We start from the raw sequence: 27,422 nt of genomic DNA on the forward strand, positions 1-27,422 counted from the left end.
TCTTTGGAATGGGAAACCTATTCTGTATCCTTTTAGTGGTGTTTATAGGGATGTGTACATATGTTATCTTTCTCTCTTTTTTTTTTTTAATCTGAGATTGAGTCTCACTCTGTCACCCAGGCTAGAATGCAGTGGCACAACCTCAGCTCAGTGCATCCTCCGCCTCCTGGGTTCAAGTGATTCTTCTGCTTCACCCTCCGAAGTAACTGGGATCACAGGCATGCACTACCATACCCGGCTAATTTTTGTATTTTTAGTAGAGATGGGGTTTCACCACGTTGGCCAGGCTGGTCTCAAACTCCTGACCTTAGGTAATCTGCCCACCTCGGCCTCCCAAAGTGCTGAGATTACAGGCTTGGGCCACCACGCCTAGCCTACATGTGTTATCTTTCATAGAACGATACACTCCCAGAGAGTCAATTTTACTCTGGGAATTTTTGAGGTAGGTCCTCTCTCTTTCACCCAACCTGGAGTACAGTGGCACAGTCTCAACCCATTGCAACCACTGACTCCCAGGCTCAAGCGATCCTTCCACCTCAGCCTCTCAAGTAGCTGGGACTACAGGTATGCGCCACCAAACCTGGCTAATTTTTTATATGTTTAGTAGATATGGGGTTTCACCATGTTGGCCAGGCTGGTCTCGAACTCCTGAGCTCAAGTGATCTACATGTGTCAGCCTCCCAAAGTGCTGGGATTGCAGGGGTGAGCCACCGCCTGACTGGGATAAATTTTTAAAATGAAACTTAAATGGCTGCACGCAGTGGTTCACACCTATAATCCCAGCACTTTGGGAGGCCGAGATGGGAGGATCAGCTGATGTCAGGAGTTCCAGACCAGCCTGGCCAACATGGTGAAACCCCGTCTCTACTAAAAATGCAAAAATTAGCCAGGTGTGGTGGTGGGTAATCCTACCTACTCGGGAGGCTGAAGCAGGAAAATTGCTTGAACGCGGGAGGAGAAGGCTGCTGTGAATTGGCATTGTGCCATATAGCACTCCAGGAGCCTGGGTGACAGAGCAAGACTCTGTCTCAAAAAGAAAAGAAAAAGAAATAGTCACACCCACAAAAATGTGCTAAAAACTGATTTTTTTGGTGCTTTGTATCACCTTGCTTTAACAGTCTCTTTCCTTCTCCAAATTTGATAATGCTCTTCTCCCGCTTCTGATACATCAGTATTTCTTGCAACATCATTGTTTCAACCCAGAGCTCTTGTGGTTTCTGGGATTAGCTGCCACAAGTTCCCCACACATGCCAAACTAAGAGCTCTCCATGCCAGTGTCAGCCTTCAGAGTGTTAAACATGAGAGGGGCTGTTTTAAAGAGTGGCAGTGAATGCTTGGCATGTTAGTCTGTAAATTTCCTATGAAAACCACTTCTACAAACTGTTGTTTTAGAGCTGAAGTTTTCTCAGCAGGTCACCTGATACCATGCTGTCCCTCCATTTTTTTGTAAGACAGGGTCTGGCTGTGTTGACCAGGCTGATCCTGAACTCCTAGGCTCAAGCAATGCTTCCGCCTGAGCCTCTTGAATAGCTGGGACTATGGGTGCACACCACTGTGCCCAGCTTCCTTTTTTTTTTTTGAGTCAGGGTCTCACTCTGTCACCCAGGATGGAGTGCAGTGGCACGATCACAGCTCACTGCAGCTTCAACCTCCTGGGCTCAAATGATCCTTCCACGTCAGCCTCCCAGGTGGCTGGAACTACAGGCCTGTGCCACCACATCTGGCTACTGTTTTTGAGACGGAGTTTTGCCCTTGTTGCCCAGGCTGTAGTGCAATGGCATGATCCCAGCTCACTGCAACCACTGCCTCCCGGGTTCAAGCAATTCTCCTGCCTCAGCCTCCCTAGTAGCTGGGATTTCAGGTGTCCGCCATTACACCTGGCTAATTTTTGTATTTTTAGTAGAGACAGGGTTTCACCATGTTGGCCAGACTGGTCTCGAACTCCTGACCGCAAGTGATCTGCCCTCGTCGGCCTCCCAAAGTGCTGGGGCTATAGGCGTGAGCCACCGTACCGGCAATTTTTTGTATTTTTTTTATAGAGATGGGATTCACCATATTGCCCAGGCTGGTCTCAAACTCAAGTGTTCCACCTGCCTTTGGCTGAGATTACGGGTGTGAGCTGCTATGCCTGCCCCACCTCGATTTTTTTTTTTTTTTTTTTGAGACAGTCTTGCTCTGTCGCCTGGGCTGGAGTGCAGTGGCACTATCTCAGCTCACTGGACCCTCCACCTCCCAGGTTCGAGGATTCTCCTGCCTCAGCCTCCTAAATAGCTGAGATTACAGGCCCGCACCACCATACCCAGCTAATTTTTGTATTTTTAGTAGAGACAGGGTTTTGTCATGTTGGCCAGGCTGATCTCTCAACCTCAGCCTCCCAAAGTGATGGGATTACAGGCATGAGCCACCATGCCCAAATCCCCACCTCTCCCCCCACAATTTTTAATCCAAGTTGAAACCTGTATTTAAAGTCAGCCCTCTGGCCGGGCGCGGTGGCTCAAGCCTGTAATCCCAGCACTTTGGGAGGCCGAGGCGGGCGGATCACAAGGTCAGGAGATCGAGACCACAGTGAAACCCCGTCTCTACTAAAAATACAAAAAATTAGCCGGGCGCGGTGGCGGGCGCCTGTAGTCCCAGCTACTCAGGAGGCTGAGGCAGGAGAATGGCGGGAACCCGGGAGGCGGAGCTTGCAGTGAGCCAGGATCGCGCCACTGCACTCCAGCCTGGGCAACAGCGTGAGACTCCGTCTCAAAAAAAAAAATAAAAATAAAAATAAAGTCAGCCCTCTTGGCTGAGTGTGGTGGCTCATACCTGTAATCCCAGCACTTTGGGAGGCTGAGGTGGTTGGATCTCTTGAGGCCAGGAGTTCGAGACCAGCCTGGCCAACATGGCGGAAACCCCATCTCTACTGAAACATACAAAAATTAACCAGGTGTGGTGGCATATGCCTGTATTCCCAGCTACTCGGGAGGCTGAGACAGGAGAATTGCTTGAACCCAGGATGCAGAGTTGCAGAGAGCCGAGGTCGCGCTGCTGCACTCCAGCCTGGGCAACAGAGATTCCGTCTCAAATCAATCAGCCCTCTCAATTTTTTTTTCTACCTGTGACCACCTCTCCTCTTGTCTGATTTTCAGTTATCTCTGACTAGTGAAACATAGTTGCATCAGTATCAGGGCATTGATTGCTCAATTGAATAAGTTATTTGCTGGCCTTTTCTTGTATGTCCCGGGCTGTTGGTTTGAACGTGGAGCTGACAAAGGGAAGGACCGAGGCTTGCTTAGGATTGGGGGTGCAGTAAACCCTAATTAGCTTGTGTGATCACAAGATAAAACACTTGAAAAAATGGGAAGTGCAGCGGAAACTCAGTTTATACCTCCTAGGAAAATTAGTCACTGTTGTGCAGTCGGTCACATGGTTGGATGCTGGAACGTGCGATCCCTCCTTCCACCTTGAGCCTCAGCTTTTGCATACCAAGGTTAATAAGCAGAGTCTCCTGTGAGCCATGTGAGAAGGTAGCCCTCCATGAGGTTGGGGAGAACGTAAGTGGAACATCTTAGCTGGGGAAGATGGCACATTTACTCAAGACTCAGAAGACGCGAGTGACCAGATTAAGACGCCAAATCACAGGCGCGCAGGCAGGGTTGTGTGGCTGTGCTTGGCTGCATGCTGGAAGATGAGGTTGTGCTCTGACTGAATAAGGAAGGCAGCTACAATTACAGCTTTAGAAAAACTCAGGGGAAAATTGCCCTGGTTTTATGAGGACTGGTATTTTTCAAACTGCATTTGCAGATGTGCCTAAAAATAAAAACAAATTGCGAACATGTCCTGCAAGTCCCTTGGGCAGGATGCCACTGCCAAGGGGGCTGGGTCCTGAGAGCCCTGAGGCTCCCAGCCAGTCCTGTGAACCCAGAGACCCACGGCACTAGAGTAGATGGCATGGGAACATTCTTCCTGTCCTCAGGGAGAGCGTTTTATTTGGTTTCATCCCCCTCCCTCTAGTTTCTGTTTCATTGGATAGAAAAGTTACTAAACCTTTTTAATCTTTTAAGCCATTTTATTTAATTTGCAGTTCTTAAAAATTCACTATTAAAATATACTTTAGGCTGGGTGGGGTGGCTCACACCTGTAATCCCAGAACTTTAGGAGGCCGAGGTGGGTGGATCACTTGAGGCCAGGAGTTCAAGGCCAGCCTGGCCAACATGGTAAAACCCCGTCTCTACTGAAAATATAGGAATTAATCAGGCATGGTGGCGCATGCCTGTAATCCCAGCTACTTGGGAGGCTGAGGCAGGAGAATCGCTTGAACCCAGGAGGGAAAGCTTGCAGTGAGCCGAGATCATGCCACTGCACTCCAGCCTGGGTGACAGAATGAGACTTTGTCTCGAAAAAATAAAAAAATAAAATGCACTTTAAACATCTTTTTCTTAAAAAAAAAAAAAAAAGCAGCAGCAGCAGCTTTATAATAGGTAACATTCAGTGCTATGTGTCGGACACTTTCTCCTTTGTAATTTTCACAAAAGCTTGATGAGGTGAGGTAGATGTGTCCAGCTCCTATTACAGGAGCTGGAGCACAGGAGTTCAAGGCTACAGTGAGCTCTGATCATACTACTGCACTCTGCCTGGGTAACACAGCAAGACCCCCATCTCTGGGGGGGAAAAAAAATGAAAAACCTGGATTAAAAGCCAGGGTTTCATGCAGTTCCATCTGACTCCAAAGTTTAGTGGACAATTCCATTTTTAGGGGGGTCACCTGCACTAGTTCCTGCCTTGGTCACAGGCTGGCCCATCTGGCTAGGTGACTTGCTCATGCACCTGCACCCCGCTCACAGTTAGCAGAAAGAGGGAAAGAAAGCCAGGAGATCATGGCCCATTCCTCAGTCCCAGCTTCTTTGGAAGGCTGAAATGAAGCTCTCACGCCAGGAAGACCCTTCCTGCTCCTTGGTCTTGGCGGCATCCCTCGGCCGGCACAAATGCACCGCGCCCCCACCCTCCGCCCCGTTCCCTATCTGCACAAGAAGCAGTGCTCGTGGGGACTGTGTGCGTTGACATATGTAACATTTAGAATGCAGAGCCTGTGCCACACGAATACTAACTACCGTCGCCGTCTTCTCGGTTTAATTTTTAGAAGTCAGTGTCACCTGTAGCAGAGAGGTTCCTTGAAATCAAATCAGACATATGGCAATTGTGAAAAGACTGAAGTAAGGTTTAGGTCTTGGTTAAATTTTTAAAATCCTTGAGTTTGTTTTGTTAATGACTGAGCATATTCTCTCCACTTTACCTTCTGTGTGTGGTAGGGGCCACACAGCCACCATCCCCATTGTCTCAGATTCCAATCACATTCCTGTTCTGGGACCCACATTCTCTAGGGAATCTTCTGGTAGCGTTTGCTTCAGTTTACATCTGGAAACAGCTCTTAGGGGACAAGGGGTGTTTGGCCCTGAGTGACATGAGGTCAGGGCTGCTGGGGCCAGGTCTTCCCGGACTGGCACCTCAGCCCAGTGGCGAGGACATCTCTGATCTAGCAGGGTAAAATCCGGAGTCAGCTGGCTGGAATTTGAACCTCCAGGTTGCAGGAAGCCCAAGTACTTCCCATTTCTGGGCCTGCCGCTTGTCCTGTGTGACTCCCTGGCCCGCAGGCCTCTGGAAGCTCTGATTAGGCTTACGCTGCTGTCACAAAAGACCAGGTCTGTCTGCTCTCTCCACAGCAACCAACTGTTCAAAGAACTTGATAGAAAGGTACCCCAGGCCACTCCCAGCCGCCTGTGGGTGCACTAGAGAATGTCCTTATGGAAATCTGTGGGCTTGGCAGGGAAAAGGCCAGTGAGCCTGATCAACTGCCCCCTGCTTAGATGACCATGTCATCTCCTATCCCAGTTCTCTTTTTTTTTTTTTTTTTTTGAGACAGAGTCTTTCTCTGCCGCCCAGATTGGAGTGCAGTGGCACGATCTTGGCTCACTGCAACCTCCGCCTCCCAGGTTCAAGCGATTCTCCTGCCTCAGCCTCCTAAGTAGCTGGGACTACAGGTGGGTGCCTTCATGCCCAGCTAATTTTTGTATTTTTAGTAGAGATGGGGTTTCACCATGTTGGCCAGGATGGTCTCCATCTCTTGACCTCATGATCCGCCTGGCTCGGCCTCCCAAAGTGCTGGAATTACAAGTGTGAGCCACTGCGCCCAGCTGACAGGGGACTATTTAACCAAATATCATTTTGTGCTTGCTGATTTTTGTTCTGTGTGGATGTACAGTCGGCCCCGCCACATCTACAGGTTCATCCAACTGCAGGTAGAAAATATTCCAGAAGCTGGAGCTGGACACAGTGGCTCACGCCTCTAATCCCAGCACTTTGGGAGGTCGAGGTGGGTTAATTGCTTGAGCCCCAGAATCTGAGAGCAGCTTGGGCAACGTAGGGAGGCCTGTCTCTACAAAATAAAAAATTAGCCATGTGTGGTGGCACATGCCTGTGGTCCCAGCTACTTGGGAGGCTGAGGTGGGAGGATGGCTTGAGCCCAGGAGGTTAAGGCTATAGTAAGCCACGATCATACCACTGCACTCCAGCCTAGGTGACAGAACCCATCTTAAAAAAAAAAAAAAAAATCCAAAAGAAAAACCAGTAAAAAATTACACCAAGAAAAAGCTATACACTATAACCACTATTTACAAACCACTTACACTGTATTATTATAAGTAATCTGGAGATGATTTAAAGTATACAGGAGGATGTACATAGGTTACATGCAAATATTATGCTATTTTTTTTTTATCAGGGACTTGAATATCTGCGGATTTGGGTGTCATTGGGAGTCTTGGAACCAACCCCCTGAGGATACTAAGGCATGACTATATTACCTGATAAAAAATGGGGAAAAGCCACATAATGTATCTTCCCTCTTAAAATGAACTCTAAAAAGGTGAAGTGTCCTATAATGTGTAGCTCTTTCCAGCTTTTCCATCTCTTTGTGATGTGGTTCTTCCTAAGCAGCAATGAATGGCTCTCACTTCTCTGCCTTTTCCTTGCCTTTCTTCACAGCCTTTCTTCCCTCCTCAGTGTCCCTTCCAGTCAAGGCAGGTGCATGCTGGTAGTCAGGATTCAGATTCATCAGGATTGCAGCATGAAGCATAGAAGTAGCCCTAAGCCCTGCAAGTTACTAGATTTATGTAGTCAATTTAAACAACTTATGCATTGTAATTTGATATTTGAGTGGCTAAAGCATCTTGTTATTTCTGAACATTTGGGATTATCCTCCTTTTTGTGCTTTTTGTAAACTGAAGGCTTTTCTGATGACCTTCTAATCTTTCCTCACCCATGTGCCCTGAATGGAAGATTGAACAGTGCCTATCTCTCTCTGCAGGACAGAGACTACTAGGCATTTAAATAAAATTATATATATATATTCCTGTGAGCTCTGCAACATTTAAAACCTTTTTGTACCAATGACAGTCATTTTGCCTGGGGCTTCCTAGGCTATTTGTTTAAGAAAAACACAGAAGCATTTTCACTTATTAAATTAACCACCAGAGATTGGTCTTGTTTGGGAGTTGCTCTCTCACGTCTTGAAACCTGTGGCATTTTAACTCCAGGCAGCTGCAAACTGCATGGGTCTCATGGACACACGTCTCCTTCTTTTGTTTAAATTTTCCCTTGGCTTGGTCAGGGCTTCTCTCTTTTTCCTTTTTCTTCTTTCTTTCGTTTTTTTCTGTTTTTTCTTTTCTTTCTTTCTTTTTTTTTTTTGAGACAGAGTCTTACTCTGTTGCCCAGGCTGGAGTGCAGTGGTGCGATCTCGGCTCACTGCAAGCTCCGCCTCCTGGGTTCACACCATTCTCCTGCCTCAGCCTCCTGAGTAGCTGGGACTACAGGCGCCGCCACCACGCCCGGCTAATTTTTTTTTTTTTTTTTTTTTTTTTTTAAAGTAGAGACGGGTTTCACTGTGTTAGCCAGGATGTTCTGGATCTCCTGACCTCGTGATCCACCTGCCTTGGGTTCCCAAAGTGCTGGGATTACAGATGTGAGCCACTGCACCCGGCCTTCTCTTTTTCCTTTCTGTTTTTCTTTTTCTTTTTTTTTTTTGGGACGGAGTTTCGCTCTTATTGCCCAGGACTCCCGGGTTCAAGCGATTCTCCTGCCTCAGCCTCCTGAGTGGCTGGGATTACAGGCGCGCGCCACCACGCCCAGCTAATTTTGTGTTTTTAGGAGAGATGTGGTTTCTCCGTGTTGGTCAGGCTGGTCTTCAATTCCCATCCTCAGGTGATCCACCTGTCTTGGCCTCCTAAAGTGCTGGGATTACAGGTGTGAGACACCGTGCCTGGCCTCTTTTTCTTTTTCTTTTTTCCTAGGCTTAGCTCAGCTGTCTGAGGGACGTAGAACAGACATCCCTTGGGGAGAAAGTTGATTTTGGGGAATGTGCAGATGTGTTGACTGTCCCGTAATTTGAGGTCTGTGGTGGGAGGCATGAGAGCGTTTTGAAAGTGAGAGAATGTCAGAATGAGGAGTTCTCCAGAGTCCAGGAGGCAAAGGGAATGCTCACAGCAGCCTTTAGGAGGCAGGTGCTGCGGTAGTTGGGTAGTTGTGGCAGCGCCTACATAGCCTGTAGTCAGACAGGCGAGAGGAATGTCTGTGGCATGCTAGGCATCTGGGTGCTGGGTGTCCACCCAGGAGGAGCAGAGCTTGTGACCCTCATCTGGGCAGGTGACCAGGAAATGGAGGTAGCAATGTGCTCCCCATCCCCTTTCTGCCCAGCTGTGACGTTGTTGATGTGCTGTCCCTGCGTCAGCTGGGGATGAAGGGAGTGGCTACGCGTCCCTCTTGTAGAAGCTTTTCTGTAATGTGGGGTGGAGTCTGTTCTACCGTCAGAGCAGACTGGCTTTCCAGAGTGCTAAGGGAGGCAGAAGGAGACTTGGTTTCCTGGTGCTGTTGGATAGAGGGACTCAAGTCTGGAAACAGGCCCATGGTTCATCAGAAGAAGCTTAACAAAAGAGTGAAGACTCTATTATTTCCTTCCTGGCTGGCTGAGGGAAGGCACAGAAAGACTGGATTTGAATCCAGGTTCTGCCACTCAGCGATGTGACACTGGAGGAGTTACCTGTCCTGGGTTTCTCTATGTGTTGAAATTGGAACTCAAATAGCTCCGGGTGAGGCACAGGCACACATGCAGTGGCCAGCCCAGTGCCTGGCGTGAAGTTGGTGGGCTGCAGATGTTACAGGGGATGCTCACCTCACTCCCACGGTGCAAGCCGTGCGAGGTTTCCAGGCCTTGCAAATGGGAAATTCCCCAGCTTCTTAATAAGGGAGGCTGATTTGCTAGCCTGGAGGGAAGGGGCCCACCATGCTGTGTTCTGGGCTACTTCTGGGCTAACCTAGCATCTGTCACTGGTCTATAAATGGACACGGAAGTGTTTTCCAAAGCACAGGCACTCGGTGTCTTGAATGCCCAGGCAGCCGCACCAGCACCCCTTCCTCCCACCTCAGCTGCATGAGCCCTCTGGGGTCTCTGCCCACTGCAGGTGGCTGAGATTCCGCTCTCCCTTCATCACTTTCTAGGGGCTCAGAATTCAGAGGCCAAATTGCCTGCTGTAGGGTCACATGGTGGTGGTTCAGAAAATAGCCTCCTTCCAACCCCACTGGAAACAAGGAAAAATAAAAAAAAACAGAAAGTAGGCTTTCTGCTCACCACGCCGCATTCCCAGCAGGCTCCATGCGGCAGCCTGGACTCCCGCCCTGCACTGCTCCCTATGTGATGGGCCTGCCAGAGACACGTGGTTGGGCGAATATAATGGCAGATAAATATACTGCCCTTCTCACCACCCGTGGCCCTGTCTGCTGCGTTCTTTCATCGAAGCCTGTTTTGTTTTGTTCTAGTATTTGCCCAACCTTTTAATGCTTTCCGCTTACCACAGTCTTTGACTCTTTGCAATTTTTCTTTCACCGTGACCCTTTTCCTCCCCAGATAAACCAACCGCCGTCCCCTCCCTCTCTGCCTTGCCAAATGTAATTTGTTTTATACAGTATGCCCGTCTCTGACAGCCATCGTTTCTCCCCATCTGTTCTGCATCTCAGAACTCCCCTTGATTGGCAGGAATGGGTTATGTGACCATGGCAGTTTCCAAGGGCAGGGGCATTCAGGTGACCTGCAGTGTGTTTCCTTGAGAGACCTCCTACCAGGCTGGGAATCCGGTGTTGAATTTCTGCCTGGCATTGTCCAGCCTTCCTAGCCGCTCAGAGACACCCAGCTCAGATGATGGTGATCCAAAGCGAGGTATAGTTCCTTTAAATACAGTGGAAAAATTTAAAATTTTCCACTAAAATTTGCCTCTGGTAAGATAGTTCTCAGACCCTTGAAGTTGACTTATTATTTGTTTTCTATCAATATCATACTGTATGTAATGTTTTTTCAGGTAGGAGAGGCTTGGTGAGTAGGAATTATTTTCAGTTTCAAATAAATCTCATTTTGCTTTTCTCATTCCTCTGAAAATTAGCAATACAGGGATGTAAAGAATTGTGCCTGTCTTGCACTATTGTGCACTGTTCTTGCACTGAGAATAGTACTTCACATCATAAGCACTGTATGTTGCCATTATTAGTAACCTTTGCAGTGATGATTGTGCTCATGGATCACCCAGACACACTCTCCCTCTTGCTGCCATCCCCGCCCCATTCACCCGTCTAACACAGGTACTGTATGTCAAACACGCACCATTCTGTGGCTACTCCTTGAATGGTTCACTGAACATTTTAGATGGCTTTACAGAGTTTCTTTCTTTCTTTTTTTTTTTTGAGACAGAGTCACTCAGTCGCCCAGGCTGGAGTATAGTGGCGCGATCTTGGCTCACTGTAACCTCTGCCTCTCGGGTTCAAGCAATTCTCCTGCCTCAGCCTCCCAAGTAGCTGGGACTATAGGCGTGCGCCGCTGTGCCTAGCTAATTTTTGTATTTTTAGTAGAGACGGGATTTCACCATGTTGGTCAGGCTGGTGTTGAACTTCTGACCCCAGGTGATCTGCCCGCCTTGGCCTCCCAAAGTGCTGGGATTATAGGCATGAGCCACCGTTCCCGGCCAGAAATTTCTTAAGAGATACTTCTTGGTCCTGCTCTCCAGTCATCCTCAACCAAAATGAGAACTCTGTGTTTGTAGTCAGCTTAATCAGTTGTGGGGATCACAACTCCCCAGTGTCAACATTAAAGGTTGCAATGTATATTCTTCTCCAAATGTTACTACCTTTGTATCTTGTACTATTTATGTACATGCTGTCATGGTATTCAGGGGATCTCAGAGACTTAGTGATAATTTTGTTTGTTTTGTTTTAGTGGTACTTTGCCTCATGGTGTCACTTCCATTCCAGTTGGGGCAGTGGGAGCAGGGGCAGGTTCTGCTTCAGATCCTGCAGCCTGGAACAAAGCACTGTCCCCCTTTCTTGCTTAATTCCCTCACCTGGTCTGTTTGGACCAGACTGTGTGGAGCTCCAAAGCCCTACACTTAAAAATCCACAGCACCGCCGGGTGCAGTGGCTCACACCTCAAATCCCAGCACTTTGGGAGGCTGAGGTGGGCGGATCACGAGGTCAGGAGACTGAGACCATCCTGGCTAACATGATGAAACCCTGTCTCTCCTAAAAATACTAAAAATTTGCTGGGAGCAGTGGCATGCGCCTGTAGTCCCATCTACTTGGGAGGTTGAGGCAGGAGAAGCACTTGAACCTGGGAGGCGGAGGTTGCAGTGAGCCGAGATCACGCCACTGCACTCCAGCCTGGGCAACAGAGCAAGACTGTCTCAAAAAAACAAACAAAAAAAATCCACAGCACCTTTTTCTCTTTGTTGCTTCTGAAGGAAGGGCTATACTAACACTATCTACTAAGAAATATAATGTGACCCACATATGTAATTTAAAATTTTCTAGTAGCCACATTTTAAAAAGCAGATAAAATTAGTTTTAATACAGTATTGTATTGGCCAGGCACGGTGGCTCACACCTGTAATCCTAGCACTTTGAGAGACTGTGGTGGGTGGATCACGAGGTCAAAGAGATCAAGACCATCCTGGCCAACATGGTGAAACCCCGTCTCTACTAAATATACAAAAAATTAGCTGGGCATGGTGGCGCATGCCTGTAGTCCCAGCTACCCGGGAGGCTGAGGCAGGAGAATCACTTGAACCCAGGAGGCGGAGGTTGCAGTGAGCCAAGATTGTGCCACTACACTCCAGCCTGGTGGCAGAGCAAGACTGTTTCATAAATAAATAAATGAAATAAAGTATTGTGTTTAGCCCAGTAAGTCCAAAATATTATTTCAACATATAATCAATATAAAACAATTATTAGGTCTGGGCACAGTGGCTCATACGTGTAATCCCAGCACTTTGGGAGGCCAAGGTGGAAGGATCGCTTGAGGAGTTCAAGATTAGCCTGGTCAATATAGTGAAACCCCATCTCTACAAAAAATGTCTTTAAATTAATTGTGTGTGGCGGCATGTGATCTCTGTAGTGCTAGCCATTCCAGAGGCTGAGGCAGGAGGATTGCTTGAAGCCAGGAATCAGAGGCTGCAATGAGCCATGATAGTGCTACTGTACTCCAGCCAGGGTAACAAGAGTGAGACCTTTCCTCTAAAAAACAAAAAAGAATTATTAGTGAGATATTTTGCATTTCTGTTACTAAGTCTGAGATTTGGTGTGTATTTTACACTTACAGCACATCTCCCTTGGACTAGCCACATTTTGAGTCCTCAGTAGCCAGTTGTGGCTAGTAGCCACCTTCATGTCATGGGCAGCACAGTTCTGTTGATGACCTGAAGTCGTAAGATTTCAGGATCCATAACCCCCATCCTTCAGCCTCTTTGTTTCGTGGCTGGAATTTATAAGCATGGACTTAAAAGAGATAATTACAATTGGAGTCTTTTTTAAGACTTGATTTGTTCATGTAATGTTCCCATGGCTCAGTAAGTGGCTGTCAGTGGATGCTATAAGACATGTTCTGCTCACATAAAGTCTTGGAGAAGAGCTCCCAGCAGGGATGCACAAGGTCTGGCTGCTCTGAGTGTCTGCAGAGAAAATTAGGAGGACACATGCTTCCACAGTGCTGTGCTGCTCTGTTACCTAGAGCCGGGGTTGGGAGGGTAAGAGGATTTTCTGTGGGTAGAGAAAATAAAGAAATAAATCAAGCAATAAGTCAATACATTGTCTTTGTCTTTTTATTTAGTGGACTAGAAGATGAACTCAACTGAATTCACCGAAGATGTAGAAGAAGGTAAAAAAAAAAAAATGCCCTTTTTAGAAAATGTTTTTAACTGAATACTTTTGATTAGGTCATACATTCACATGGTCCAAAAATATACAAAGTTATATAGTGAAAAGTCGCCTCCACCCTCACACTTGTTACCCAGTTCCCATCCCCCTCCACCCACACACTTGTTATAAGCACCTTGTGTCTCTTTTTAAAAGTTACTTTTTTAAAGCACAAAAAGATAATATTTTAGTTCTCTGCTTCCACTGCCTTCCCTCCCTAAAAATATGTTTAAACCAATTTGAACTAAATGCTCTTGGAACATGGCTTTATTGTATAGCACTAGCGCAGTGAGATAAAGATTGCATTGTTGGAAAGCACAGGTTTGTTATGACTAGACATCATTATCTGAGGGCTGGTGTCAAAGAGCGGCCCACAGACACCCTGCTGCTCGGAGAACCCTGCTGATTTCTGAGCAGCCCTGGTTTTTCCCACTGAGCCCTATTTCTTCTCTGACACAGTTCTAAAAAGTATCACTGTGAAAGTGGAGACGGAGGCCGAGGATGCTGCTCTGGACTGCTCCGTGAATTCCAGGACTTCGGAGAAGCACTCTGTGGACAGCGTCCTCGCTGCCCTGCAGGACTCCAGCAAACGAAAGCAGCTGGTCAGCGATGGCCTGCTAGACTCTGTCCCCGGCGTGAAGAGGAGGCGGCTGATCCCCGAGGTGAGGGCCCGGCCACTGTCACTCTTTGCTTGAGCTCTAACCCTCTCTGATTCCATGCTGAATCTCCCTCTTCTTTTGCCATCCCAGCAGCTGCTGAACCCTTGGGCATGGGAAGGTTTCATTTAAGCTGTCCCATCTCTGGCTTCAGTTTCTCGAAGGTGTCTGTCTTTAACTGGAATTCTTGTTTGTGTTTGGATTCCTGGTGGGTAAAGGGAGCCTTCACATTGCAGCTGCTTTTGCGTTATTTTGCTGTGCTTTGTGGGGGAAAGCAGGAGTTTGCTGATAGAGAGGACGGTTAACGTAAGCCTACCACACTTGACATAGTAGCTGATTCTTGCAAAAGTGGGGCATTAGCTGGAGGTCAGGTCTTTTCCTAAATTAAATCGATCATTCATTTATTTAAATAGAGACTGGATCTCACTATATTGCCCAGGCTGATCTTGAACTGCTGGCCTCGAGTGATCCTCCTGACTTGGCCTCCCAAAGTGCTGGAATTACAGGTGTGAGCCATAGTGCATGGCCAACTCTTTGTTTAATTGGTTTGTTTTAATTCTCCCCTGTTGGATGTTAGGGCAGATCCAAACAAATTGGGAAGTTATACATGTTAGGGATTTGGTTAGGCTTTAATTTGCATAATGATGAGACTAAAATTTTAACCAAGATTTAAATACACATGTTTATAGTGAGGCCCGACATTCCACATCATGCAACATTGAGTGATAGGTTTGTTGGGTTTTTTTTTGTTTTTTTCTTTTTGTTTTTTTTTTTTTTTTGAGATGGAGTTTTGCTCTTGTTGCCCAGGCTGGAGTACAGTGGCACGGTCTCAGCTCACTGCAACCTCTGCCTCCTGGGTTCAAGTGATTCTCCTGCCTCAGCCTCCCGAGAAGCTGAGATTACAGGCATGCGCCACCGTGCCCAGCTAACTTTGTATTTTTAGTAGAGACGGGGTTTCTCCATGTTGGCCAAGCTGGTCTTGAACTCCCGACCTCAGGTGATCTGCCCGCCTTGGCCTCCCAAAGTGCTGGTATTACAGGCATGAGCCACTGTGCCTGGCGATGAGTGATAATTTTGTTTACTATCTTATTTATTCAGTTTTTTTTTTCTTTTTTTTTGTGCTAACTCTTCATTCTGGTCTGAATGGCTTTTCTTTTTTAAACGACTTTGTTTCTCTAATTTATTTGGGTTAAAAAATTTTTTTTTTTGGCCGGGCGCGGTGGCTCAAGCCTGTAATCCCAGCACTTTGGGAGGCCAAGACGGGCGGATCACGAGGTCAGGAGATTGAGACCATCCTGGCTAACACGGTGAAACCCCGTCTCTACTAAAAAATACAAAAAACTAGCCGGGCGAGGTGGCTGGCGCCTGTAGTCCCAGCTACTCGGGAGGCTGAGGCAGGAGAATAGCGTAAACCCGGGAGGCGGAGCTTGCAGTGAGCTGAGATCCAGCCACTGCACTCCAGTCTGGGCGACAGAGCGAGACTCCGTCTCAAAAAAAAAAAAAAAAAAAAATTTTTTTTTTCTTTGAGACGGAGTTTCACTCTTGTTGCCCAGGCTGAAGTGCAATAGCGTGATCTTGGCTCACCGCAACCTCCGCCTCCCGGGTTCAAGTGATTCTCCTGCCTCAGCCTCCCGAGTAGCTGGGATTACAAGTGTGCGCCACCACACCCGGCTAATTTTTGTGTTTTTAGTAGAGATGGGGTTTCTTCATTTTGGTCAGCTGGTCTTCAACTCCCAACCTTAGGTGATCCGCCTGCCTCAGCCCCCCAAAGTGCTGGGATTACAGGTATGAGCCACCGCACCGGGCCCAAAACAACTTTATTAAGATATAATTCACATACTATGCCTTTCACCAATTTAAGTTACATAGTTTAATGTGTGGGTTTATTTATTTATTTTTTTTTGTCTGAGACAGAGTCTCACTCTGTCACCCAGGCTGGAATGCAGTGGCGCAATCTCAGCTCACTGCAATGTCTGCCTCCTGTGCTCAAGCGATTCTCCCACCTCAGCCTCCTGAGCAGCTGGGATTACACGTGTGGACCACCACGCCTGGCTAATTTTTTATTTTTTGTAGAGATGGGGTTTCACCATGTTGGTCCAGGCTGGTCTCAAACTCCTGACCTCAAGTGGTCTGCTGGCCTTGGCCTCCCAAAGTGCTGGGATTACAGGTGCGAGCCACCGCGCTCAGCACTAGTTTAATGGTGTTTAGTATATTCACAGAGTTATGCAATTTTAGGACATTTTTATAACCTTACAAACAGTCCCTGCCCATTAGCAGTAGCTCCTCATTCCCTACTTTTCCAGCTCCTGACAATCACTAATGTACTTTCTAAGGATTTGCCTATTGTGGGCATTTCATTTTTATTTTTAATTGATTGATTGACTGATGGATGGATGGAGTTTTGCTGTGTGGCGCAGGCTTGGAGTAAAGTGGCATGAGCTCAACTCACTGCAACCTCTGCCTCCTTGGTTAAGCGATTCTCCTGCCTCAGCCTCCCGAGTTGCTGGGATTACAGGTGGACACCACCACACCTGGCTAATTTTTGTATTTTTAGTAGCGATAGGGTTTCACTATGTTGGCCAGGCTGACCTCAAACTCCTGACCTCAAGTAATTCACCCGCCTCGGCCTTCCAAAGTGCTGGGATTACAGGCGTGAGTCACTACGCCCGGCTAATTCTAGCCATTTCATGTAATGTAATCATATATTCTGTGGCCATTTGTGTCTGACTTCTTTTTTTTTTTTTTTTTGAGACGGAGTCTTGCTCTGTCGCCCAGTCTGGAGTGCAATGGTGCGATCTCGGCTCACTGCAAGCTCCGCCTCCTGGACCCACGCCATTCTCCTGCCTCAGCCTCCTGAGTAGCTGGGACCACAGGCGCCCGCCACCACACCCGGCTAATTTTTTGTATTTTTGGTAGAGATGGGGTTTCATCGTGTTAGCCAGGATGGTCTCGATCTCCTGACCTTGTGATCCGCCTGCCTCAGCCTCCCAAAGTGCTGGGATTACAGGCGTGAGCCACCGCGCCCAGCTGTGTCTGACTTCTTAGCATATGTTTTCAAGGTTCATCATCTATGTATCAGTACTTCATTTCTTTTTGTTTTAACAGACTTGATTTTATAGAGCAGTTTTAGGTTCACAGAAAAATTGAGCAAAAGATACAGATTTCCCATGTACTTCCTTACCCCTACATGTGTATAACCTCCCCCATTGTCAACATTCTATACTAGATTGATACATTTGTTACAGCTGATGATTTCCCATTGACACATTATCGCCCAAAGTCAGTAGTTTACATTAGGGCTCACTCTTGCTGTTGTATTGTCTGTGGGTTTGGACAAATGTATATACCATTTGTAGTGTCATTCAGAGTAGTTTCGGTGTCCCAAAAATCTGTTATGCTCTGTCTGTTCATCCTTCCCTCCCACATAACCCCCAGCAACCACTGATTTCTTTACTATCTCCATACTTTTACCTTGTCCAGAATGTCATGAAGTTGGAATCATACAATATGTAACCTTTTTAGATTGGTTTGTTACACTTAGCAATATGCATTTGAGTTTCCTCCATGTCTTTTCATGGCTTGATAGCTCATTTTCTTTTAGCACTGAATTATATTCCATTGCCTGCATGTATCACAGTTTATTTATTCATTTACCTACTAAAGGACATCTTGGATGCTTAGATGCTTCCAAGTTTTGGCAATTATGAATAATGCTGCTATAAACATCCATGTATAGGTTTTCTTGTGGACATAAGTTTTTAGCTCCTTTGGATAAACACCAAGGAGTGTGATTATGTTTAGTTTGGTAAAAAACTACCAAACTGCCTTCCAAAGTGGCTGGACCATTTTACAGTCCAACTAACAAGTTCCTCTTGTTCCACATCCTTGAAAGCATTTGCTGTTGTGAGTGTTCTGGGTTTTGGCCAGTTTAATAGGTATGTGGTAGTATCTTGGCTTTTTGTTTGTTTGTTTGTTTAGTTTAAAAAAAAATTTTTTTTGTAGAGATGGGGGTGGTCTCACCATGTTGCCCAGGCTATTCTCAACCTCCTGGCCTCAAGCGATCCCCTTGCCTCAGCCTCCTAAAGTGTTGGGATTACAGGCATGAGCCACTGTGCCCAGTGGTTGTGTTTTTATGTTGTTGTTGTTGTTTGAGACACGGTCTCTCTGCTGCCAGGGTGGAGTGTAAAAGCAGTGGCCCAGCTAGGTGTGGTGGTTTGCACTTGTAATCCCTGCACCTTAGGAGACTGAGGTGGGTGGATTGCTCGAGTCCAGGAGTTCCAGACCAGCCTGGGCAATGTGGCAAAACCGTGTCTCTACAAAATAATTAACCAGGCGTGGTGGCACACACCTGTAGTCCCAGCTACTCGGGAGGCTGCAGTGGGAGGATCACCTGAGCCTGGGAGGTCAGGGCTGCCGTGAGCCATGGTTGTGTCACTGCAATCCAGCCTGGGTGACAGAGTGAGACCCTGTCTCCAAAAAAAAAAAAAAAAAAAAAAAAGCAGTGACACAGTCAGCTCACTAATCGCAAACCCCTGGGCTCAAGGGATCCTCCTCTTTCAGACTCCCAAGTAGCTGGGAGTACAGGCATGCCAGCACCATGCCTGGCTAATTGTTAATTTTTTTGTAGAGATGGAGTTTTTTGGTCGTTTTATTTATTTATTTTTGAGACGGAGTTTTGCTCTTGTTGCCCAAGCTGGAATGCCATAGTGCGATCTTGGCTAACCTCAACCTCCGCCTGCTGGGTTCAAGCGATTCTCCTGCTTCAGCCTCCAGAGTAACTGGAATTACAGGCACGCGTCACCACACCTGGCTACTTTTGTGTTTTTAGCAGAGATGGAGTTTCTCTATGTTGGTCAGGCTGGTCTTGAACTCCCAACCTCAGGTGATCCGCCCCCCTCAGCCTCCAAAGTGCTGGGATTACAGGCGTGAGCCACCACACCCGGCTGTTGTTCTCTTAATTTGTGCTTCCCCGACAACATATGATGTGGAGAATCTTTTTATATGCTTATTTGCCAGCAGTATAGCTTTTTTGGTGAAGTGGCTATTAAGATTTTGGCCCATTTTAATTTTTATTTTATAGAGATAGCATCTTGCTATGTTGTCCGGGCTCAAGCTCCTGGGCTCAAGTAACCCTCTGGTCTCAAGCCTTTGAAAGTGCTGAGATTACAGGCTTGAGCCACCACACCTGGCTGGCCCATTTTTAAATTGGGTTTTGTTCTTATTGTTGAATTTTAAGAGTTCTTTGTATATTTTGATTAATAGTCCTTGATCGGGTATGTCTTTTGCAAATATTTTCTCCCAGCCTGTGGCTTGTCTTTTCATTCTTTTTGACAGTATCTTGTGGAGCAGAAATGTTTCCTTTTAATGAAGTCCAGTTTATTAATTCTTTCATAGACTATGGCTTTGCTGTCATATCTAAAAAGTTGCTGCCAAACCCAAGGTCATCTAGATTTTCTCTGATGTTATCTTCTAGGTGTTTTATAGTTTTTCATTTTACATTTAGGTTTGTGATCCATTTTGAGTTGATTTTTGTAAGGGTGTAAGGACTATGTCTAGATTGACATATTTGCATGTGGATGTCCAGTCTGGTCCACTAACATGTTGAAAAGACCGTCTGTGTTCCATCGTATTGCTTCCGTTGACTGTCTTTATGCAGTTCTACTTCTGGGCTCTCTATTCTGTTCTGTTGATCCATTTATTCTTGCCCCAGTACCACCCTGTCTTGACTACTGTAGCTTTTTGGTAAATGTTGAAGTCAGATAGTACAGTATCCGTCTTTTCACTGTGTTCTTTTCTTTCACTATTGTGTTGGCTATTCTGGGCTTTTGTCTGTCCATGTAAATTTTAGAATTAGTTTATTGATATCAGCAAAATAGCTTGCTGGGACTTTGATTTGGATCATATTGAATCTATAGGTCAAAATGAGAAGAACTGACATCTCAAATACTGAGTCTGCCTCTCTATGAGCATGGAATGTCTCTCCGTTTATTTCATTTTTTAATTACTTTCATCAGTTTTGTACTTTCCCTCATATACATCTTGTATACATATATATTTTGTTAGGTTTATAAGTAAGTATTTCATGTTTTTGGAGACCTGATATAAATGGTATTGTGTTTTTAATTATAAATTCTACTTGTTTATTGCTGGTGTACAGGAAATAAAATTGACTTTTGTATAGTAACCTTATATACTACAAGCTTCCTATAATTGCTTATTAGTTCCAGTTGGTTTTTGGTTGATTCTTTTGGATGTTCTACACAGACAATCATGTCATATGCAAAGAAAGACAGTTTTATTTCTTCCTTCCCAATCTTTTACTTCATTTTCTTTTCTTATTGCATTAGCTAAGACCTCCAGTACAATATTGAAAAGGAATGAGGAGAGGGAGACATCCTTGCTTTGTGCCTGATCTTAATGGGAAACCTTCTGGTTTCTAGCCATTAAGTACGATATTAGCTGTGGGATTTTTGTAGGTGTTCTTTTTCAAGATGAGGAAGTTTCCCTCTAGTCCTAATTTACTGAGAGTTTCTGTTATGAATGGTGTGGATTTTGTGAAGTGCTTTTTCTATATTTATTGACATGATCATGTCTTACCCTATTGCTGTGGTGGATTACATTAACTGATTTTTAAATGATGAACCCCTTTGCATGTCTAGGATAAATCTAAGTTGGTCATGGTGTGTAAAATCAGTTTTTTTTTGGAGATGGAGTCTCACTCTGTTGCCTAGGCTGGAGTGCAGTGGTGCAATCTTGGCTGCCTGCAAGCTCCGCCTCCCAGGTTCAGGCAGTTCTCCTGCCTCAGCCTCCCAAGTAGCTGAGACTACAGGCACCCACTACCACACCCGGCTAATTTTTTGTATTTTAGTAGAGATGGGTTTCACCATGTTGCCTAGGCTGGTCTCCAACTCCTGAGCTCAGGCGGTCCGCCTACCTCTGCCTCCCAAAGTGCTAGGATTGCAGGCATGAGCCACCATGCCTGGCCTCAATTTTTTTAAACGTGAGGCTGGCCACGTGGGAGACAGACTTATTACTCAAATCAGTCTCCTGCTAATGTTTTACTGAGGGTTTTGCATCTGTGTTCATGAGAAATATCTGTAGCTTTTTTTCTTGTGATGTCTTTGTCTGGTTTTGGTATTAAGGTAATGCTGGCCTCATAGAATGAGTTAGGAAGTAGTTTCTCTGCTTCTGTTTTCTGAGACTGTAGAGAAATTATATCATTTTTCCCTTAAATGTTTGGTAAAATTCACCTTTGAACCCATTTGGGCCTGGTACTTTGTATTCTGGATGGCTATTAGTTACTGATTCAATTTCTTTAATAGATAAAGCCCTATTCAGAATGTCTCTTCTTCCATGAGTTCTAGAAGATTGTGTCTTTTAAGGAATTAGTGTCTTTCCTCTAGGTTATCAAATTTGCAGACATAGAGTTGGTCATAGTGTTCCTTTATCATCCTTTCAATGCCAATGGGGTCTGTAGTGGGATCTCTCATTTCTGATATTATCAATTTGTGTCCTCTTTCTCCCTCTAAGTTAGCCTGCTAGAGGTATATGGATTTTACTGATCTTTTCAGAGAAACAGATTTTGGTTTCATTGATTTTTTTATCTGTTGATTTCCCGTTGCAGTTTCATTGATTTCCACACTAATTTTTTTTGTTTGTTTTTTTTTTTTTTTTGAGACGGAGTCTCGCTCTGTCGCCCAGGCTGGAGTGCAGTGGCCGGATCTCAGCTCACTGCAAGCTCCGCCTCCTGGGTTCATGCCATTCTCCTGCCTCAGCCTCCCGAGTAGCTGGGACTACAGGTGCCCACAACCGCGCCCGGCTAATTTTTTGTATTTTTAGTAGAGACGGGGTTTCACCGTGGTCTCGATCTCCTGACCTTGTGATCCGCCCGCCTCGGCCTCCCAAAGTGCTGGGATTACAGGCGTGAGCCACCGCGCCCGGCTACACACTAATTTTTATTGTTTCTTTTCTTCTGCTTACTTTGGATTTAATTTGCTTTTCTAGTTTTCTCAGGTAAAAGCTTAGATGATTTTTAGATCTTTTCTATTATATGCTTTCAACACTATAAATTTTCCTCTAACCACTCTTTTTGCTGCATTTCACAAATTTTGGTAAATTGAGTTTTCATTTTCTTTCTTTTCTTTTTTTGAGATGGAGTCTCACTCTGTCGCCCAGGCAGGAGTGCAGTGGTGCGATCTTGGCTCACTGTAACCACTGCCTTCCAACTTCAAGCAATTACCCTGCCTCAGCCGACTGAGTAGCTGGGATTACAGGCACCCACCACCATGCTTGGCTAATTTTTGTATTTTTAATAGAGACGGGGTTTTGCCATGTTGGCCAGGCTGATCTCGAACTCCTGACTTCAGGTGATCCACTGCCTCTGCCTTCCAAAATGCTGGGATTACAGGCATGAGCCACTGTACCTGGCCTAATTCTGTTTTTTTTAGCATGTTAATTATACTTTTTTCTTAAATATTTTTTTTTTTTTTTTTAATGGTTGACCTAAAGTTTGCAACATATATTTACAACTAGTCCATGTTCAAATAACTTACCACTTCAGGAGTGGTGTGAGTACCTTATAATGAAAGAGTCCAAATTCCTCCCTCTTCTCCCTTGTATTATTGCTGTCATTCATTTATATATAAGTGCATGTACACGCGCATGCGAGCATATATAGTTGACTGCATTGTGGCTGTTATTATTTTGAACAAAGAGTTCTCAAAGTAACAAATATAAAGTTTTTATTTTACCTTCAGTTATTCCTTCCCTGATGCACTTTCTTTCTTTATGTAGATTCATGTTTCTGACCTCCGTCATTTTCTTGCTCTCTGAAGAAGTCCTTTGAACATTTCTGGCAACAAACTCCCTAATTTATTTTATTTATTTATTTATTTGAGACAGAGCCTTGCTCTGTCGCACAAACTGGAGTACAGTGGCGCGATCTTGGCTGAATGCAACCTCCACCTCCCAGGTTCAAGTGATTCTCGTGCCTCAGCCTCCCCAAAGGCTGAAATTACAGGCATGTGCTACCACACCCAGCTAAGTTTTGTATTTTTATTAGAGACAGGGTTTCTTCATGTCGGCCAGGATGGTCTCGAACTCCTGACATCAAGCAATCTGCCTGCCTTGGCCTCCCAAAGTGCTGGGATTACAAACATGAGCCAGCACACCTGGCCTCTGTAGTATAATTTAAAATCAGGTAATGTGATTCCTTCAATTGTGTTCTAGGATAGCTTTGGATATTCTGGGTCTTTGGTGGTTCCATATAAGTTTTAGGATTATTTTTTCTGTTTCTGTGAAGAATATCATTGGAATTTTGATAGGGATTGTATTAAATCTGTAATTGGTAGCCGGGCACAGTGGCTCACGCCTATAATCCCAGCACTTTGGGAGGCTGAGGTGAGTGAATCATTTGAGGTCAGGAGTTTGAGACCAACCTGGCCAACATGGTGAAACCCCGTTTCTACTAAAAATACAAAAATTAGCTGTGCACAGTAGCACGTGCCTGTAGTCCCAGCTACTCAGGAGGCTAAGGCAGGAGAATCACTTGAACCCAGGAGGCGGAGTCAGCCAAGATCATGCTGCTGCGCTTTATCCTGGGTGACAGAGCAAGGCTGTGTCTCAAAAAAAATAAAATCCTTTTTTTTTTTTTTTTTTTTTTTGAGACGGAGTCTCACTCTGTGGCCCAGGCTGGAGTGCAGTGGCACAATCTCAGCTCACTGCAAGCTCCACCTCCCGGGTTCACGCCATTCTCCCGCCTCAGCCTCCCGAGTAGCTGGGACTACAGGCACCCGCCACCACGCCGGCTAATTTGTTTTTGTATTTTTAGTAAAGACGGGGTTTCACTGTGTTAGCCAGGATGGTCTCGATCTCCTGACATCGTGATCCACCCACCTCGGCCTCCCAAAGTGCTGGGATTACAGGCGTGAGAAAAAAAATAAAATCTTTAGTTGGCTTTTGGTAGTGTGGATAATATTTCACTTTAACAGTATTGATTTTTCGAATCATGAATGTGGAATATCATTCCTTTTTTTGTGTCTTCTTCAGTTTCTCACATGAATGTTTTACCATTTTCATTGTAGAGATATTTCACTTTTTTTTTTTTTTTTTGAGACAGAGTCTCGCTCTTTTGCCCAAGCTGATGTGCAATCCCAGCACTTTGGGAGGCTGAGGCGGGAAGATCGCTTGAGCCCAGAGTTTAAGACCAGCCTGGGCAACATAGCAAGACCCTGTCTCTAAAAAAAAAAAGTATTTTCATTTGTGTGTCCCTTGAACATCTGTTGTTTTTTTTTTTTGAAATGGAATCTTGCTCTGTCACCCAGGCTGGAGTGTGCAGTGGCACGATCTCAGCTCACTGCAACCTCCACCTCCCAGATTCAAGCAATTCTCCTGCCTCAGCCTCCTGAGAGCTGGGGTTACAGGTGCGTGCCACCATGCCCAGCTAATTTTTGTATGTTTAGTAGAGATGGGGTTTCACCATGTTGGTCGGGCTGGTCTCAAACTCCTAACCTCATGATCCGCCCGCCTCGGCCTCCCAAAGCGCTTGCACCCAGCCGACCATCTATTCTTTCATGTTGTCTACTTTAGCCATTAGAGTCCTTGGCATATTAATCATAGTTGTTTCACATTCTCTGTTTGGTAATTCCAGCATCCCTACCACCTGTGAGTCTGGTTTGGTCTTAGTATGCCTTGTAGTTTTTTCTTTTCCCTGTTTTTTTTTTTTTTTGAGATAGAGTCTCGCTTTCTTACCCAGGCTGGAGTGCAATGGTGCTGTCTCTGCTCACTGCAACCTCCATCTCCCAGATTCAAGTGATTCTCCTGCCTCAGCGTCCCAAGTAGTTACGATTACAGGCATTCGCTGATTTTTTTATTTTTAGTAGAGACGGGGTTTTGCCATGTTGACCAGGCTGGTCTCAAACTCCTGACCTCAAGTGATCCACTCGCCTCGCCTCTGAAAGTGCTGGGATTACTGGCCCAGCCTTGTAGGGTTTTTTTTCTTTCTTGTTTTTTGTTTTTTGAGACGGAGTCTTGCTCTGTCACCCAGGCCGGAGTACAGCGGTGCGATCTCGGCCCACTGCAACCTCTGCCTCCTGGGTTCAAGCAATTCTCCTGCCTCAGCCTCCCTAGTAGCTATGGCTACAGGCGCACACCACCATGCCCAGCTAATTTTTGTAGTTTTAGTACAGACAGGGTTTTACTGTGTTGACCAGGATGGTTTCAATCTCTTGACCTTGTGATCCGCCCACCTTGGCCTCCCAAAGTGCTGGGATTACAGGCGAGAGCCACTGTGCCCAGCCAGTTTTTTCTTAATAAGCAGACATGGTATTCTGAGTACAAGGAACTCCTGTGAATAGTCCTTCAGTAATGTTGGAGGAGAGGAAGGAAGGGAGAGAGCAGCATTCTCCAGTCCTGGATTTGGTCTCCGTTTTTTTTTTTTTTTTTTTTTTTTTTTGAGACGGAGTCTCGCTCTGTCACCCAGGCTGGAGTGCAGTGGCCGGATCTCAGCTCACTGCAAGCTCCGCCTCCCGGGTTCACGCCATTCTCCTGCCTCAGCCTCCCGAGTAGCTGGGACTACAGGCACCCGCCACCTCGCCCGGCTAGTTTTTTGTATTTTTTAGTAGAGACGGGGTTTCACCGTGTTAACCAGGATGGTCTCGATCTCCCGACCTCGTGATCCGCCCGTCTCGGCCTCCCAAAGTGCTGGGATTACAGGCTTGAGCCACCGCGCCCGGCCTTTTTTTTTTTTTTTTTTTTTAGACGGAGTCTTGCTCTGTCTCCAGGCTGGAGTGCAGTGCAGTGATGTGATCTCGGCTCACTACAACCTCCGCCTCCTGGGTTCAAGCAATTCTCCTGCCTCAGCCTCCCAAGTAGCTAGGACTACAAGTGTGCACCACCATGCACAGCTAGTTTTTGTATTTTTAGTAGAGAGAGAGTTTCACCATGTTGGCCAGGATGGTCTCCATCTCTTGACCTCGTGATCTGCCCACCTCAGCCTCCCGGGGTGCTGGCATTACCAGCGTGCGCCTGGCCAGGTCTCAGTCTTTTAGCAGCCCTGCATCTCTGGACTGCGAACTTCACTTGGACTTCTTTGTTCTTCCGTTCCTCCCTTAAGTGGGACAGGGTGAGTCAAGTGGGCTGATGTTAGGTGTTTCTTTTCCTTCAGGTAGAAGGCTGGAGCTGGAGTTGGGTATCTCCCTTCCTGTCAGTTAGGCTCTGATAAAACCCCTGCAGGTTTAGCTCACGTTAAATAGTTCTCCCGAGGGCAAGCCTTAAGAAAAGAGAAGGCGGCCTGGCGCGGTGGCTCACGCCTGTAATCCCAGCACTTTGAGATGCCCAGGCGGGTGGATCACAAGGTCAGGAGCTCTAGACCATCCTGGCTAACACAGTGAAACCTTGTCTCTACTAAAAATATAAAAATAATTAGCCGGGCATGGTGGCGGGCGCCTATAGTCCCAGCTACTTGGGAGGCTGAGGCAGGAGAATGGCATGAACCCGGGAGGCAGAGCCTGCAGTGAGCCAAGATCATGCCACTGCACTCCAGCCTGGGTGACAGAGCAAGACTCTGTCTCAAAAAAAAAAAAAAAAAGGAAAAAGAAAAAGAAAAGAGAATGCTCTGATATTTTAAATTGGTTCCCTTTCCTCTCCACCTGCCAGACGTAGAAGGGGATTTTTCTCTAATATTCACTGTGAGAACCTGGTAGGGTTCTTGGAGGTAGTGTGTCCAGAATTTATTCCTTCTGGTGGGTTCTTGGTCTCGCTGACTTCAGGAATGAAGCTGCGGACACTTGCGGTGAGTGTTACAGCTCTTAAAGATGGTGTGTCCGGAGTTTGTTCCTTCGGATGCTCAGACGTGTCGGGAGTTTATTCCTTCTGGTGGGTTTGTGGGTTCATGGCCTCACTGACTTCACAAGTGAAGCTGCAGACCTTCACAGTGAGTACAGCATTTAAAGGTGGCACGTACAATGTTTGTTCCTCCTGGTGGGTTCATGGTCTCGCTGACTTCAGGAATGAAGCCGCAGAGCCTTTTGGTGAGTGTTACAGCTCATAAAGGTAGTATGGACCCAAAGAGTGAGCAGCAGCAAGGTTTATTGTGAAGAGCAAAATAATAAAGCTTCCACAGCATGGAAGAGGACTCAAGTGGGTTGCTGCTGCTGGCTCGGGTAGCCAGCTTTTATTCCCTTATTTGGCCCTGCCCACATCCTGCTGATTGGTCCATTTTACAGAGCGCTGATTGGTCCATTTTACAGACTGCTGGTTGGTGCGTTTATAATCCTTTAGCTAGACAGAGCACTGATTGGTGCATTTTTATAGAATGCTGATTGGTGCATTTACAATCCTTTAGCTAGACACAGAGCACTGATTGGTGCATTTTTATGGAGTGCTGATTGGTGCAGTTTTACAGAGTGCTGATTGGTGTGTTTACAATCCTTTAGCTAGACACAGAGTGCTGATTGGTGTGTTTGTACAGAGTGGTGGTTGGTGCATTTACAATCCTTTAGCTAG

At 46.0% G+C, this 27,422-nt stretch overlaps 1 protein-coding gene across 1 annotated transcript in view; it reads left to right on the forward strand.

Moving 5' to 3' along the window:
* The window catches only part of BEND3 (BEN domain containing 3), a 45,760-nt gene that overhangs the window by 4,011 nt on the left and 14,327 nt on the right, over nt 1–27,422 (forward strand). The window contains exons 2-3 of the mRNA XM_028847303.2: nt 13,178–13,225; nt 13,723–13,925. Of these exons, the coding sequence (XP_028703136.1) occupies nt 13,189–13,225; nt 13,723–13,925 (240 nt within the window). The 5' untranslated portion in view covers nt 13,178–13,188. The remainder of the gene's footprint in view (nt 1–13,177; nt 13,226–13,722; nt 13,926–27,422) is intronic.

This window comes from Macaca mulatta, chromosome 4 (genome assembly GCF_049350105.2).
Source record: "Macaca mulatta isolate MMU2019108-1 chromosome 4, T2T-MMU8v2.0, whole genome shotgun sequence".
NCBI classification, from domain to species: Eukaryota; Metazoa; Chordata; class Mammalia; order Primates; family Cercopithecidae; genus Macaca; species Macaca mulatta.